The 14,033-nt window shown below is 43.6% G+C and overlaps 1 protein-coding gene across 3 annotated transcripts in view; it reads left to right on the plus strand.

The window, feature by feature from the left end:
* Positions 1-14,033, plus strand: part of LOC147747719 (coagulation factor XIII B chain-like) — a 1,426,313-nt gene that overhangs the window by 365,338 nt on the left and 1,046,942 nt on the right. For all 3 annotated transcript variants that reach the window (XM_086955242.1, XM_086955259.1, XM_086955250.1), the window contains one exon: positions 6,578-6,739. In XM_086955242.1, coding sequence (XP_086811368.1) covers positions 6,578-6,739 — 162 coding nt within the window. The remainder of the gene's footprint in view (positions 1-6,577; positions 6,740-14,033) is intronic.

The following is a 14,033-nucleotide window of genomic DNA, read 5'->3' on the forward strand; positions in this document are numbered from 1 at the left end:
TTATGTTACTTGTTTTAAACCCTTCGATGCTGATGACGAGCTCAGCTCGTCATCAGCTACGGCCCTCGTATGCTGATGACGAGCTCAGCTCGTCATGTAACACAGTATTTTAAAAAATGCCGCACACAGCGGGAAAAGCCGCCGCAGCGATGCGGTTAAACCATTGAATATTTTAATGCATTGCAATGTATTGTAACTATCATGGGTTAATAAAAAAATATTAAAAAATAAAAATAAAAATAAAATAAATATTTTGCCCATTCCTGATTGGACACCACGTTAGGTGGCAGTACATTTGAACTGTTCCTCTGTTCTACGGTTCTTCTATCACCTTTCAATAAAAGAAACAATATACGCAGTGATTTGCTAGCAGCAGTGTATACATGTTATGTTATGTTAAAATAGTTTTATAATGCGCACAGCTACCCAAAAAGGGTTTCCCAGCGCAGGACTGAGGGGACAAAGGAAATGAAAAATTAATGATTGAATAACCAAATTTTTTGAAATTTACGGAAATTTGTTTAGAGTGTTTTTCTACGAATCATTATGGGGAGAGAATTCCATAAGAATGGGCCAAGTTAGGAAAAAGACTGACCACCCATTCATGTGAGCTTGACACTAGGAACCACAAATCTTTTCTGAGTTGTGGAACGCAACAAGTGGGAGGGCTGATAGGGGTGGCTAGTTTTTGCAGGTATTGAGGGGCAGTGCCTGTCGTGATCTTGAACATATAGTTCAGAGCTTTAAATTTAGTCCGATTTTCCACTCTGAGCCAGTGTAGATCTCTCAAGGCACTAGTTGTGGGAGACATTCTTTGGAGTTTGCAAAGCAATCTTGCGGCAGAATTCTGTACCACCTGAAGCTTGCGTAATACATCCCTGTTTGCTCCCAAGTAAAGAACATTTCCGTAGTCCAGTCTAGACTTTACAAGTGCCTGGACAACGGTCTTTTGGGTAGCACTAGGGAGCATCCAGATGATTTTCTTCAACCATTTTAGGATAGTGAAGCGGGTGGCAGCAGTTTTTACCGCATGCTGCTTCATAGATAAATTACTATCAATGATAAATCCCAGCTTGCGGACTTGAAAGGTGGGCAAAGGTAAAGAACCCATTATATTGGGTCAATGTTGGGGTGCCATAGGTCTTTATTTTTCCCTAGAATGAGGACCTCGGTTTTTTCACCATTGAGCTTGAGTAAATTGATTTGCATCCAAGATGCAATATTACTCAAGCCAGCTTGAAGAGCTGAGGGTCCTGGCAGCTTTTCTGCAGAAAAGGAGAAAATAATTTGAGTGTCGTCAGCGTATGAAAAAATAGACAGTCCAGCCTCTTCTGCAATCGCTGCCAAGGTTGCACATATACATTAAACAGAAGAGGACTTAAGATTGACCCCTGAGGTGCCCCATAAGGAGAGGAGTGGAGTTTTTGACGCAGCCCTAGAAGAAAAAACTTGAAAAGTCCGCCTGGATAAGAAAGAAGACAACCAGCCAAGTGCTGTACCAGTAACACCAAGAAACTGCAAGGATTTTATTAACACGTGGGAGAGACTGTGTCAAATGCAGCACTCAAGTCTAACAATATGAGGGCTACTGTGTTACCTGAATTTAAGTGTTGCCGTAACATTTCAGTGACACCAAGAAGGGTTGTTTCAGTCGAGAAAACCCCTCGGAAGCCAGACTGAGATGAATGCAAAAAATTAGAGGATTCGATAAACACAGTTAGTTGGAGGTTAACATGTTTTTCCAAGATCTTGGAAAAGATTGGGAGCAGGGAGATGGGCCTGATATTGGATGACTGGGCAGGATCAGCATTAGCCTTTTTCAAAAGCGGGAGGACCATGTCATGTTTCTAATCAGGCGGAACCATGGCCTCTTGGAGCGAAGCGTTAAGTAGTCCCATAATAATTTCCAGAGATGGCAACTCAAGTTGCTGAAGTAGAGAAGCAGGAAGGAGATCTCAAGGGGACCCTGACTTAAGGCTGGCTACATTTTTTTTAAAGAATTTATATTGAGAGGTGACCACGTTTCCAGTTTTGTTGACAATTTAGCAGAAAAAATAGGCTCAGGCGAGGGAGCTGACTGAATAGGCGCCAATGGACTCGTTTTATCTGGTGTTAGATATATTTGCTCCACTTTATTTATAAAAAAAAAGTTAGCGAGAGTATTACATTATGGGCCCGATGTAGGTAAATCCCATTTACCGATTTTGAAATACCGAATCCTACCGATTCGGTATTTCAAAATCGGTAAATGGTATGTAGGTCTCAACATCTGGATTCGATACCGAATCCTTAGCAATTCTTTAATTACCGATTCGGTAAATACCGAATCGGTAATGCCCATTCATTCCTATGGGCTTTGAAGCCCATAGGAATGATTAGGCATTACCGATTCGGTATTTACCGAATTGGTAATTAAAGAATTCACAAGGGTGCAGGGGGTGTCACTTTGACACCCTCTGGCACCCCCAAAACAGGCACAGGTGCCATGTGGCAGGCATACCTGCCCTAAGGGCAGGTCTTCCTGTCACATGACATAGGTGTGCATGCACACATGTGCATGCACACCGGAATCGGTATTTTACCATGGATTTGTATTCCATGGTAAAATACCGATTCTGTAAGCCATGTGCAGAAGGTACATTGCCTACCTACATTGCATTTTCGGTAATTTTACCGAATCGGTAAATATTACCGAATCGGTAATTATTTTACCGATTCGGTACATATTACCGAATCGGTAAATTTACCGATTCGGTAATGATACCGATTCGGTAAAATTACCGAAAATGTGCCCCTACATCTCAATAGCCCTTTACCGATCGGAAACGGCCGAAAATCTGTATTTTCGGCCGATTCCGATCGGTAAAGGGCCACCTACATCTGGCCCTAAGATTCATCTAAAATAGGAGGAGCAAGATGAGCATCTGAACCAGCTAACTTTTTGACCATAGAAAACAAACTACGTGAACAGTTCTATGCATTGGAAATAGTGGAGGAAACATATTCAGCTCTAGCCAGTTTACATAGAACATGGTATTTTTTTAAGGCAGTCTTCTATGTAATTTTAGATTCTGAGCGGTACTTTTTCCTCCAACATCTTTCCAATGCTTTACATTTCTTTTTTCGGTTTTTAGTTGTTCTGTGAACCACGGAGCGGGGGGACGATGGTTATACGTTTTTTTAATAGAAGTTGGAAGGTAGTCACCAGTTACATTAGAAATCCAGCTGTAAACCTTTTCTAAAGAAGACATTGATATTGAGTCCATAATAGGAGCACTGTTGGACAGGGTTTGATTAAATGTGTCTATATCCAATTTTCCCCAGTTCCTAGATTGAGATTGTGATCCAGATATAGATGAAACCAACTTGCCTGGGCTGTGAAATAGAACTTGACCGCAAAATGATCTGACCAACACAACGGGGAGGCAGGAGGACATTGGATGTAAGATAAATTAGAAAATATGAGATCTAATAGGTGGCCTGCCATATGCCTCTGGCCGCTATTACAAAGCGGTAAGTTCATAGCAGCCAGATCTGAAATCAATGCGCCGCTAGTTGTGTACTCCGTATTGTCAAGGTGGAGATTTAAATCACCTAAAATGGTAAAATTAGCCATATTAAGTACATAAGGGGCAATCAAGTCTGGGAATGATGACACCCAAGGACCAGCTGGCCCTGGGGGCCGATAAACCAGCATACCGGAGAAAGTAAACTGAGAGGTCATAGTAAGCTTAAATAAAACTGCTTCACAACCAATAAAGGGCAAGTCCTCAAATTTACAAGAGTAGCATTTTTTTAAAGATTAAAGCAATGCCTCCTCCTACCCTTAGATTTCTATATTTTCTAACTAGAGCATAATTAGCCGGTAGAGCCGTGGCCACATCTGGTCCTGAACTGGTATGCAACCATGTTTCAGTTAGAAAAATGCTACATCAATAAAGATTTTTATTGCAAACATTTTCTGATGATGGGGTGTTCCAAAACCTGGTAACAAAGATGCATGCACCACAGACCCTTTAAACAAAGCATTTAACTACAAAGTAAACTCAAGCACATTGTTTGCGCCTAACTTATAGAGAGATAGTGGATTTACCCTATTATCACTGCTGAAACATCTGTCCAACTGTCAAAAGTGCACAGAAAAAATCTAATGATTCTCTCTCTTGCGCTAATGATTAGTTTTTATTAAAGATTAGTGGTGCAGAACATTCTAAAAGTCAATGCACTGTGGAAATCACCCCCCCCATATCATCAACTCCCATGCAGTAATTTAAATCACCGGTAATCAAAATCGTTCATGTGGCGTTTCAGCCAGAATTAAGTATATTATTGAATTGGTTCTGATCTATATAATGCATCAGGGGGCTTTCCCCTGGAAGATTCGGACCTTCTCATTGCAGGGTTCTTCTGGCTGCCTGCTGTGCCAGACAGAGATGGGGATCTGCATGACAGGAGTGCCAGACAGGCCATTCTGCCATTCTGCCATATCCTCAGTTGGCTGAAGGTAGAGAGGCTTCTTTGAGACACGAAGGTCTGTCACAAGGCAGCCATGCCTAATGGTCCCTTTCTAGTTACAGACTCTTGTAGTATGGTCCAGTTTGAACATTCTTGCAAAGGCTAATTAATGTTGGTTTCTGCCCCGCCTTGCACTTGTGCGGGAAAGTGCTGTCTCATTGATTGAATGTAGTGTTTTATTCACACTGAGTTAAAAATAGATCCTGATCCGAGAGGGTAGACAAATATTCAATACAGGCATTCAGTTGGGCTTCTGGCTTTACCGTTCTGTATCATTTCAGTCTTTACAGCAAGAACAAATCGATCCCTCTTTACCAGTTCACCAGTAGTCAAATTTATCAAGGAACCAGTTCTGTGGGCATATGACGATGTAACTTTCTGAATTTCAAAAGTCACTAATTTAAAAAAACTTATTGATTTGAAGTCTCGTGAAGAAACACTAAATGGTCCATCAATCAATCAATCAGGGGATTGTAAAGTGCAGCTAATCCCCCGTGAGGGTCCCAACGCACTGGGGGGTGGGGACAAGAGCTGTGGAGGTTCAGTCAAAGAGCCAGGGGTTGAGGTCCTTCCTGAACTGGGTCAACGTCATGGAGTGCCTGAGGTGTAGGGGCAGGGTGTTCCAGGTCTTGGCGGCGAGGTAGGAGAAGGAGCTTCCTCCAGTTCTGGTCTTGTGGATCCGCAGGACGGAGGCCATGGCAAGTTGGGTGGAGCAGAGTTGTCTGGTGGATGTGTGGAAAGCGAGGCGGTGGTTCAGATATTCTGGTCCTACATCATGGAGAGCCTTGTAGGTATGTGTGAGGAGATTGAAGGTGATTCTCTTGTTTGCAGGGAGCCAGTACAGTTGTCATAGGTGTTGTGTCATGTGGCTGTGGCGGGGGATGTCAAGGACCAGTCTGGCTGCAGCATTTTGGACAATCTGTAGTTTCCCGAGCTGTTTATGGGTGATGACGGTGTAGAGTGCGTTGCCGCAGTCAAATCAACTAGTGATGAGTGCATTGTTGACTGTCTTTCAGGATTCTGTGGGCAGCCATCTGAATGTATTTCAAAGCAGATGGAGCATGTGGAAACAGGATGAGGATATTGCGTCTTTGAGAGCAAAGAGTCCAGTATGATACCAAGGTTTCGTGCAAGGCCCGCAGGGATGGGAGGGGTTCCTAGTGCCACAGGGCACCAGGAGTCATCCCAGACTGAGGGGGTGGGTCCCAGGATGAGTACTTTGGTCTTGTCTGAGTTGAGTTTGAAGCAGTTGTCTTGCATCCTGGTAGCAACAGCCTTCATTCCGTTGTAAAAGTTGATTCTCTCTGCAGGGAGTTCATTTGTGAGGGAGATGATCAGCTGGGTGTCATCACTATGTTGAGTCCGTGGCTTCTGATGATAGCTGCGAGGGGAGCTATGTAGATGTTGATGAGGGTGGGGCTCAGGGAGGAGCCCTGGGGCACTCCACAGCTGACCTCTGTAGGTTCTGAGAGGAACAGGGGTAGTCTGGCTCACTGCGTTCGGCCTGTCCGGAAGGAGTGGATCCAGTCCAGTGCCTTGTCGCGGATGCTGGCATCGTGGAGTCTCGTGATTAGGATGCAGTGGGAGAGGTTGTCAAAAGCATTGTATGTACCCAAGAACAACTATATGACAGATTAGCAGTGAACCTTAAAATCCCAGCTTTGTTCCATGAGATTTAAATACAGAGGAAATTGAGGGGGTTTTCTGGATGTTAAAGGCCCACTGCAGGCTGCATTCTCCAGCATCCACCAAGAGAATTATGGTTATTTAGGACCCTATAGGATGACCCTCATTATTTGTTAACATCAGAGATGTTTACCCAGCCATAAACAGCAGTTCTATCTTGTTCAACATACCTCAGTGGAGGGCCAGTGGTGTTAATCCTATAATGAACTTTCACATTTGCTATGTTTGAAAAGCACGATTCAGATTTTCTTGCCAACTGTACCCTTAATAGCACTTTCCTTCCTATTCATAAAGCTACAATTTGGTTGTACTGTCATATCCATGTCTGAGTCTAGTTTCTCGCCGACAATGACATTCTTTCTTTGTTGCTTTTCAGAAATTACATGCTCACTAAATGTTGGTTCCAGTGGACGCACAAGGAGCTTTAAAAATGGTGATGTTGCAAAACTTAAATGTCAACGAGGATTAACATTGGATGGAGCTGAGAAAGTCCAGTGCTATTACTTTGGATGGTATCCAAAGCTTCCTTCTTGCAGAGGTAAATATTCGAACACACTAATAAACTATTAAACATTGTGAATGAAAATATATCACTGCTGCCTGGAAATATGACCCACAGCTCTGTTAACTGTACAGAGGAGACATTTCGGGAGTCATCCTGTGGCACACTTTGAATGTGCCTCCCAAAGGCATGTTTGCCACTGTGTGCATGTCAATAATGCAACGCTGGAGCAGAGGCAATCTGATTCACTCATTTGCATGGGGCAACGCCCCCATGCAAATAAGGGAATGCCGTCTCATGATAGCACTGATGCTGCATGTGCGCCAGCGCTAACAGTATTACAGAAGGGGACGCACAAGTGCCTGCAGCCACTTCTGCAGTACTTTTGTGCCCCATGGGTGCACAAAGCAGGTACACTCACCCATTGCACTCCCAGGGCAAAATGTATAATATGGCACCTGGTGTTTAAAAGCACACAATAAATATTAAGCAACTAACTGGTTGACCTATTTGTCATTTTACAGATAATCTCTGAACACAGCTTTAACTGAAATGCATTTGGGAGCTTGGTTGCACATTAAAAAGAGATATTTATGCCAAATGTTTTCAATATCTGGATCTGGAAGCAGTAGAAGAGAGCATATTGCAAATAGCATAGGTAGTCTGCGCTTACCTCTGATTTAACCTCAACAGTCTCTGGGCCTGGTCTAGGTGTGGACAGGAGCAAAGTGACTTGCCTTCAACATGCCATTAATGCACCGGCTGCATGCATCTGTACCTAGGCCACTTACTAGACCGCAAAGGAGATGGATACAAAGCACGTGGGAGGAACATCTCCCAAGATGTAAAGTACCTTGATCCAAAGTACCTATTAACCTTCTGGCCAAGCTCAGGAAAGGGAAAGTTCCGACTAACCTTGTAGATTAAAGGAATGCCAGATCATTAGCAAGACTTTACTTGACTAGGTCTGTACCAAATCTTTGAAGGATGTAATGTTCGCACCAATTCTATACCTGATGACTGCTAATTCAAAATATAAGTATGAATTAACTTTCTCTTAAGTGATTGCTAAGCTTACTGAATCAATTTAACCAGCCATGAAGGTAGTCGTGAGTAGCTTTTTAGAGAGCACAATGAAAAAAGACAGTATGCATAGGTAAGCAAAAGTTGAGAGTCGTGGAGAGCATGCAGAGGGGCTGTAGGGATGTCATTTATTCTTGTGTTTTGCCTTTTCAGAAGAATAAGCTACACTATCATTAGCTGTTATAATGCAGTAGCATCCCTACTCTACCCACTATTGGTCGTAAAAGTTATGATAAGAAGCACCTTCCAAGACATAACAGACTCCTTTTAGACTGAGGGTACCATTTCCCTAGTGGAACTGCGAGTCTAGGAATGTGTGCTCACGTTCACACTTCACCCTGATGTACCTCATTTGCTACAACCTGGTATGAGTAAAAGGGTCTTAAGCACTACTTTATTGAGGAGTCATGACTTTGGGTGCACATAAGGACTAGATATTGATACTCAATATTTGTGTTGAGTATTTCAGCAATTAAAATAAACCTTAACATCATAATGTCGCTTTTGTCTTAGTGCACGTGCCGGCACTTGATCCCACAAAGCCTGATGATGAGCAAATACCCCTAGGCATAGAAGATGGATGGTATTGTTTTCCTTTCTTCATTTATCTTTTTACATGTCGTCAGACAAAGAAGAACACATGTAAAATTACTGTGTATCATTTGATTCTGAATACATCGTCCTTCTTAAAAAGTAAGTGATACTGTAGATTCATTGTACAATGAAAGGATAACAGCACAGTTTCAGGATTCACAGAGGCATAAGGACCTTGGTTTCTGAAAATCGTGTCTCTCTTCGTGTCTCTCTTCTGGTTTCACCCACACTAAAAATCCCTGTTAGCCATTTATTCCCCCTCCAACTACCCCCTTCTTCTTCTGATCATCACTTTTGATTGTCTCAGAGGCCAGCCCATGGACGCCATTCACAAGTGCTCCATGGCACTCATGTGAGGCACAGACCCTCTGGATCTGGATCACATTGTATGCATCTTGAGCTACCTCTAAAGTCATCAAATTCAAAAAGCTTTATTCGACAGCCTGTCATAAAAGCATTAAACACCCTATCATTACATCAATAAATACTAAGCTTAAGATCATTCAATTATTAAAACTTGCAATAAACTAGTTATGCTGTCACTTCATGATTGAGAATAAAAACATTAGTACTAAAAAGAAAAACTTTACATCCATTATTCATGATTAATTAATATGGGGCACAAAAATCACATCACATTGTCTACATCTCCGCCAACTAAAGTGCGAGTGCGTATGATCCACGCCCATCCTAAGAATTTTGCTACTGCAATCGCCAAATGAGGAGTACAGTCTGTTTCCAATATTCTAAGCACCTCAAGGCACCTGCGTGTCCCTAAATTCTGGCTCGCTGGTTTTAACCATCTTTTTCTTGGGCGGACATAAGGAGGGCAAACAAACAAAACATCCTCAACTATATCTTTGCAATGGTTGCATTTATTGTCCTTATTCGGCGACCACTTTTGTGAAAAAGCATTAAGGGGCAGAGTTCCAATTCTAAGTTGGAAGTACAGTTTTCTGTCCATAGGTCTTGTGATGAGGTCCCAGTATGTTTCGCGTGAAGGAGCAGATTTAATCTCCAAAAAATGGCAGGTTAACTTGGTGATTGGTTTGGAACAAAAGACAGAATGCCAAATCATATCCCAATACAGTTTTTTTAAAGTCTTCTTAGATGGAAAAGCAGTTGTATCAGTGTTGGCCCAAAGGTGATCAAGGTGGAGTTTTGCCAACATGCTCCGAATTTCTTTGAGCCATACGATTGTATGAAATCTGTCTGACTTGATGATATCCATAAGTGCAGCAGCATAGTGGCCTAGCTTCGGTGTTGACATAATCCATCTCCAAAATAGTAGTGGGCGCAGCCGAGCCAGGTCCTCAATCTTTTTCCTTCCCAGATCGAACAATAGGGGGACAATTGGTGTACTCTGCGGGGCACCTACCAGGTGCCGTAGGAACTTATTCTCGGCTAAAGTCAGTTCCCTCAAATTGGCAAAACCCCACAATTCTGAGCCATATAGACAAGCACTCAACACCTTCATACTATAAATCTCTAGAGCTGGAGATACAGGTTTAGTTAATGAAGTTTTATATTTGAGTGCTACAGCACCTGCTAGTTGATGAAACTTTAGGACTGCGGTGTCAATATTGGTCTTCCATTTCATGTTGCCCTGCAGCGAAATCCCTAAGTATGTGAAAGCGTCGACCTGTTCTAAAGCAGTCCCATTATAGGTGATTTTGCCCTTAAAAACTTTAGCTGAGTTCATGCACATAAACTTAGTCTTGGAAGTGTTTAACTCTAAGCCCCGAATCTTGCAAAAATCCCCAAATGCATTAGTCGCCTTCTGGAGGCCACTGGAGGTTCGCGAAACCAGCAACGTATAATCAGCAAACCTAAGTACTGGCACACGAACCCCGTCTAGTATTGGAGCATCAGTAGGGGATTTGCTTAGGTAGTCCACTATGCCATTATTATATATTGAAAACAAGGTGGGGGCCAGGACACATCCCTGTCTAACCCCACGCTCTACGGGGAATGGATCAGTTACTTCACCCTGGGCCCCGATCTGATCCTGGCATAGTTATTTTCATGCATACGAACTAACAATGTCAGTAATTCGGGGCTGATACCAGCTTCTACAAGTACACTCCATAATTTTTTCTGTGGAACTAAGTCAAATGCTGACTTCAGGTCCAAAAATACAGCATACAACGGGCCATCACTCAATGTCACGTTTTTCCAGTATAAGGCTAGAAAATAAAAGACCTGATCGATGGAGCTTGTTAGTGGGCGGAAACCAGCCTGAAAAGGAGACAAAATATCTTTCTCGGTGATCCATGCTTGTAATTTGTTTTGCACTAGACGACCCATCAGCTTCTGAGCAGAATCAATAAGACTGATGAGTCTGTAGTTGCTGGGTAGTGCCTTATCTTTTTTAAAGACTGGAATGATTTCCGCTCCCTTCCAAGAATTAGGTATTGGAGCACCCTGGGCAAGCAAATTGGCTAGCCAAACAAAGTATTGGCACCATGTATCCCGGTCACTTAGAAATACATCGGCCGGAATTCCATCCATACCTGGCGCTCTCCCCATGGTCACACCATCTAATGTTATATTCACATCACCTAGAGTAAACAATTCCCCTTTTGAGAAGACTATGGGGGTGGTGCATAATGGCAAAGATCTAATTTACATGCATACTGCGGCTTAAAAAAGTCTACCCATAAATTCTTTGGAACATTATTTTGGGAGCGCTCTGCTATCCCCCCTCTGTCCCATTTGACGATTGCCCAGAATTCTTGTTGGTTCTTGGCAGCACATGCAAGTTTTAAGTCAAGCCAATGATTTTCGTCCCATTCCCTTTTCGCTTTAATTTGGGCCTTTCGATATGCATCCCTTGCCTTCCTCACCCCTTCAATGTTTCTATTCCTGAGTTCACAAATAAGTTTCAGTCGTGCACTTCTGCAAGATTGGTCATACCACCCCTGCCTGGGAGGTGATTTTACCACCTTCCTTTGGCCTGCTGGTTTTAGAAAGAACCCTTGCAGTTTGGCAAAGAACTCGGCATGAGCTTCTTCCATGAATTTAATGAAATTAGGTTTGGAGCAATATTGTTTTATCGTGGCTACCTCAGTGACTACTACTTTCTTTAGGTCCTCTAATATCTCTGGCCTTTCGACCAATCTGCACCACCTTACGTGCCGCTGATCATTAGTAGAAACTATATCCAGGGTCACTGCACCCCTCCCCAGGCTTGGAGCTCGCGGTCCGTTATTAAGTAGTAAATCCATACATAGTGGATTATCATCACTTTCCAATGTAGGCTTAATACTCATGTCTAGGAGCCTATGCCAATCCCTCACATCCACCAGAATATAATCTATGCGGCTCTTAGCCCTTCCATTATCAAATGTACAGCACCCCTGTCGGTCCGACGGGGTACGCCCATTTGCTGCTCTAAGTCCCCTTGACAAACACATGCTTTTAACTTGGATTGCTACATCCGTCCATCTCCTAACCAACGGTAGTTCCAGTTGTGGGACTCCCCACTTACTATCCTCTTCTGAGGACAACGCACAATCCTCCTGTCCCAGAGGCTCGAAGGTAGTGTTCATGTCACCTTCCACCATAATGGATAAGTGCAGTGGGAGATGCTCAAGATCATTGTCAAGTAGTGTTATCACCTCCGAGGTGTTCCCCCCTGCAACTCCCCTGGCATGAATGTTAAAAAGGGCAGTCCCTTGGCCATTTGCCCAGGTGATTGACAGTATATCACTGGATTTAAGTGATCTTTCCTGAATTTTGCAAGGCAGTGATTGTCATACCCAAATTATCAATCCTCCTGATGGCCGCCCTTTGGGTTTTTTTTTTGCCAGGACATAGAAGTTTAGGAATCCAAGCCGGCGAACTGGGTTCAATGCCCAAGATTCCTGGAACAAAATTATATCGTAGTGTTTGATAAACTCACACAACTCTGGGGAGGCCTGTTTATTTACTATTCTAGCAAGGTTCCATGAAAGGAGGGTTAAACTTCCATTATCTGTATCTGGATTAGCTAGATCCTGAGTTGACATTAAATCACAACTAGAGGGCTCCAACCCTGTATTTAATGATAAACTATATGTCCTACTGCCAGTAGATTTGCTAGGGTAGGACTTGGACATCCCACCGGGATCCCCAGCCCCTATGTTCGCAATCCTCTTTGCCAAGGCATCCTGTTCAATCCCTCGCTCATTTACATAGTGTTCTACCCTGCTGCCGGACAAGGCTACATTATCTGGCCTTCTCTCGTCGCTACTTAAACTTTTGCTACCAGTAGTTATTTTTGGGAATTCGACAACTTTAGCCCCATGAAGTCAGTCGCATTCATTTAGATTTGATAGCGCCGAGAACCTATTTTCAAGAGTCACGCCCCCACTACTACTCGAACAGCTCCTATTCCCCTTGTTTGCCACCGTATTCCATTTAGTTCTTAGTATGGTTGGATTCAAGATGTTACCTCGTCTAGTGTAGAAGAAGTCCAAGGTTAATGGAATAATCTCAGCAGTTCTACGTTGGGGGGGGTATATGTTAGCCAAGATGTTCGGGAGAACATCCGGGCCTGAAAGGTGCAACACCACACAGTCTCCCCTACGTTTTTTGTGGCTGCTCCCTATCCATTCAACTTTCCTTGCCTTAACTATCTCATCTGCCAGCTGTTGCATGCCCCCCGGTGAGAATGCCATATTTTGAGTCAGCCAATGCAGTGCCTTACTCATCAGGGAAGGTGTGGTTTCTATTTGCCCCGGCTTCAAATGAGGAACGTTAGCCAAAACCAAGACCAGGGGGGAGGCCTCAACAATTAACTCTACCGGGCCTTTCTCTGGGCAAGATGCAATGTACTTATCCCTTGATCTCAAGGAATCCTCTTCAACTAAATTTTGTCCCCCTTCCCCCTGGTGATTTATCGTCGTTGGGAGGGAAGTTACATTCTCTCTGCCCCCTGGTAGGTGAGCTGTTGGGGCCATTTTGGGCTCTATTCTGGATACTACTTGGTTTGGAATGTCTCCCACCTCTTCTAGAGTCTTCTTTAATAGCCCCCCTTATCTATGCACCTGTAATGGCCGGATTTTCTGCTTAGATGGGATCAGCCCCTAGGGGCCCCTCTAACCCAGCCAGAACGTAACCACATCCCTCCTCCAGACCATCTATCCAGGCACCTGGGTACCTACCTGAGGATGGGGAACTCGCAATATACAAGCTCATTTTATCAGAAACACCACTAAATCTATAGGGATACTAAGAATACTCACTGATTACTAAGGATACCCATGCCCTACACCACATTCATACCTTATAGTCTCGTGGCCACTCAGACCCAGACTAATCTACCCTGGGGCAGATATGACACACAATCCGGCGTGTCTACACACGTGGGTCTGCAGCCCCAGTGCTCTCATTTTCCAAACGGTCCACAATCTGGCAGACCTCCACGCTGGCATCCCCCCCAGCGCTCTCACTTACACACGGTCTACAATCCGGCAGACCTCCACGCTGGTATCCTCCCCAGCGCTCTCATTACACACCAGTATCCTCCCTGGTGTTCTCATTAACGCCACTTACCAATGACGACCACTTTCCTATGAATACCTTCAGTTATATGTTGGGAAGTCTCTCTCTCTATTCACTAAGGGTTTGCTACTACAATAATATTAGGAGTTAGCCAATTAATAATATG

The sequence above is a fragment of the Lissotriton vulgaris genome, chromosome 1_1 (genome assembly GCF_964263255.1).
Source record: "Lissotriton vulgaris chromosome 1_1, aLisVul1.2, whole genome shotgun sequence".
Classification (NCBI taxonomy): Eukaryota; Metazoa; Chordata; class Amphibia; order Caudata; family Salamandridae; genus Lissotriton; species Lissotriton vulgaris.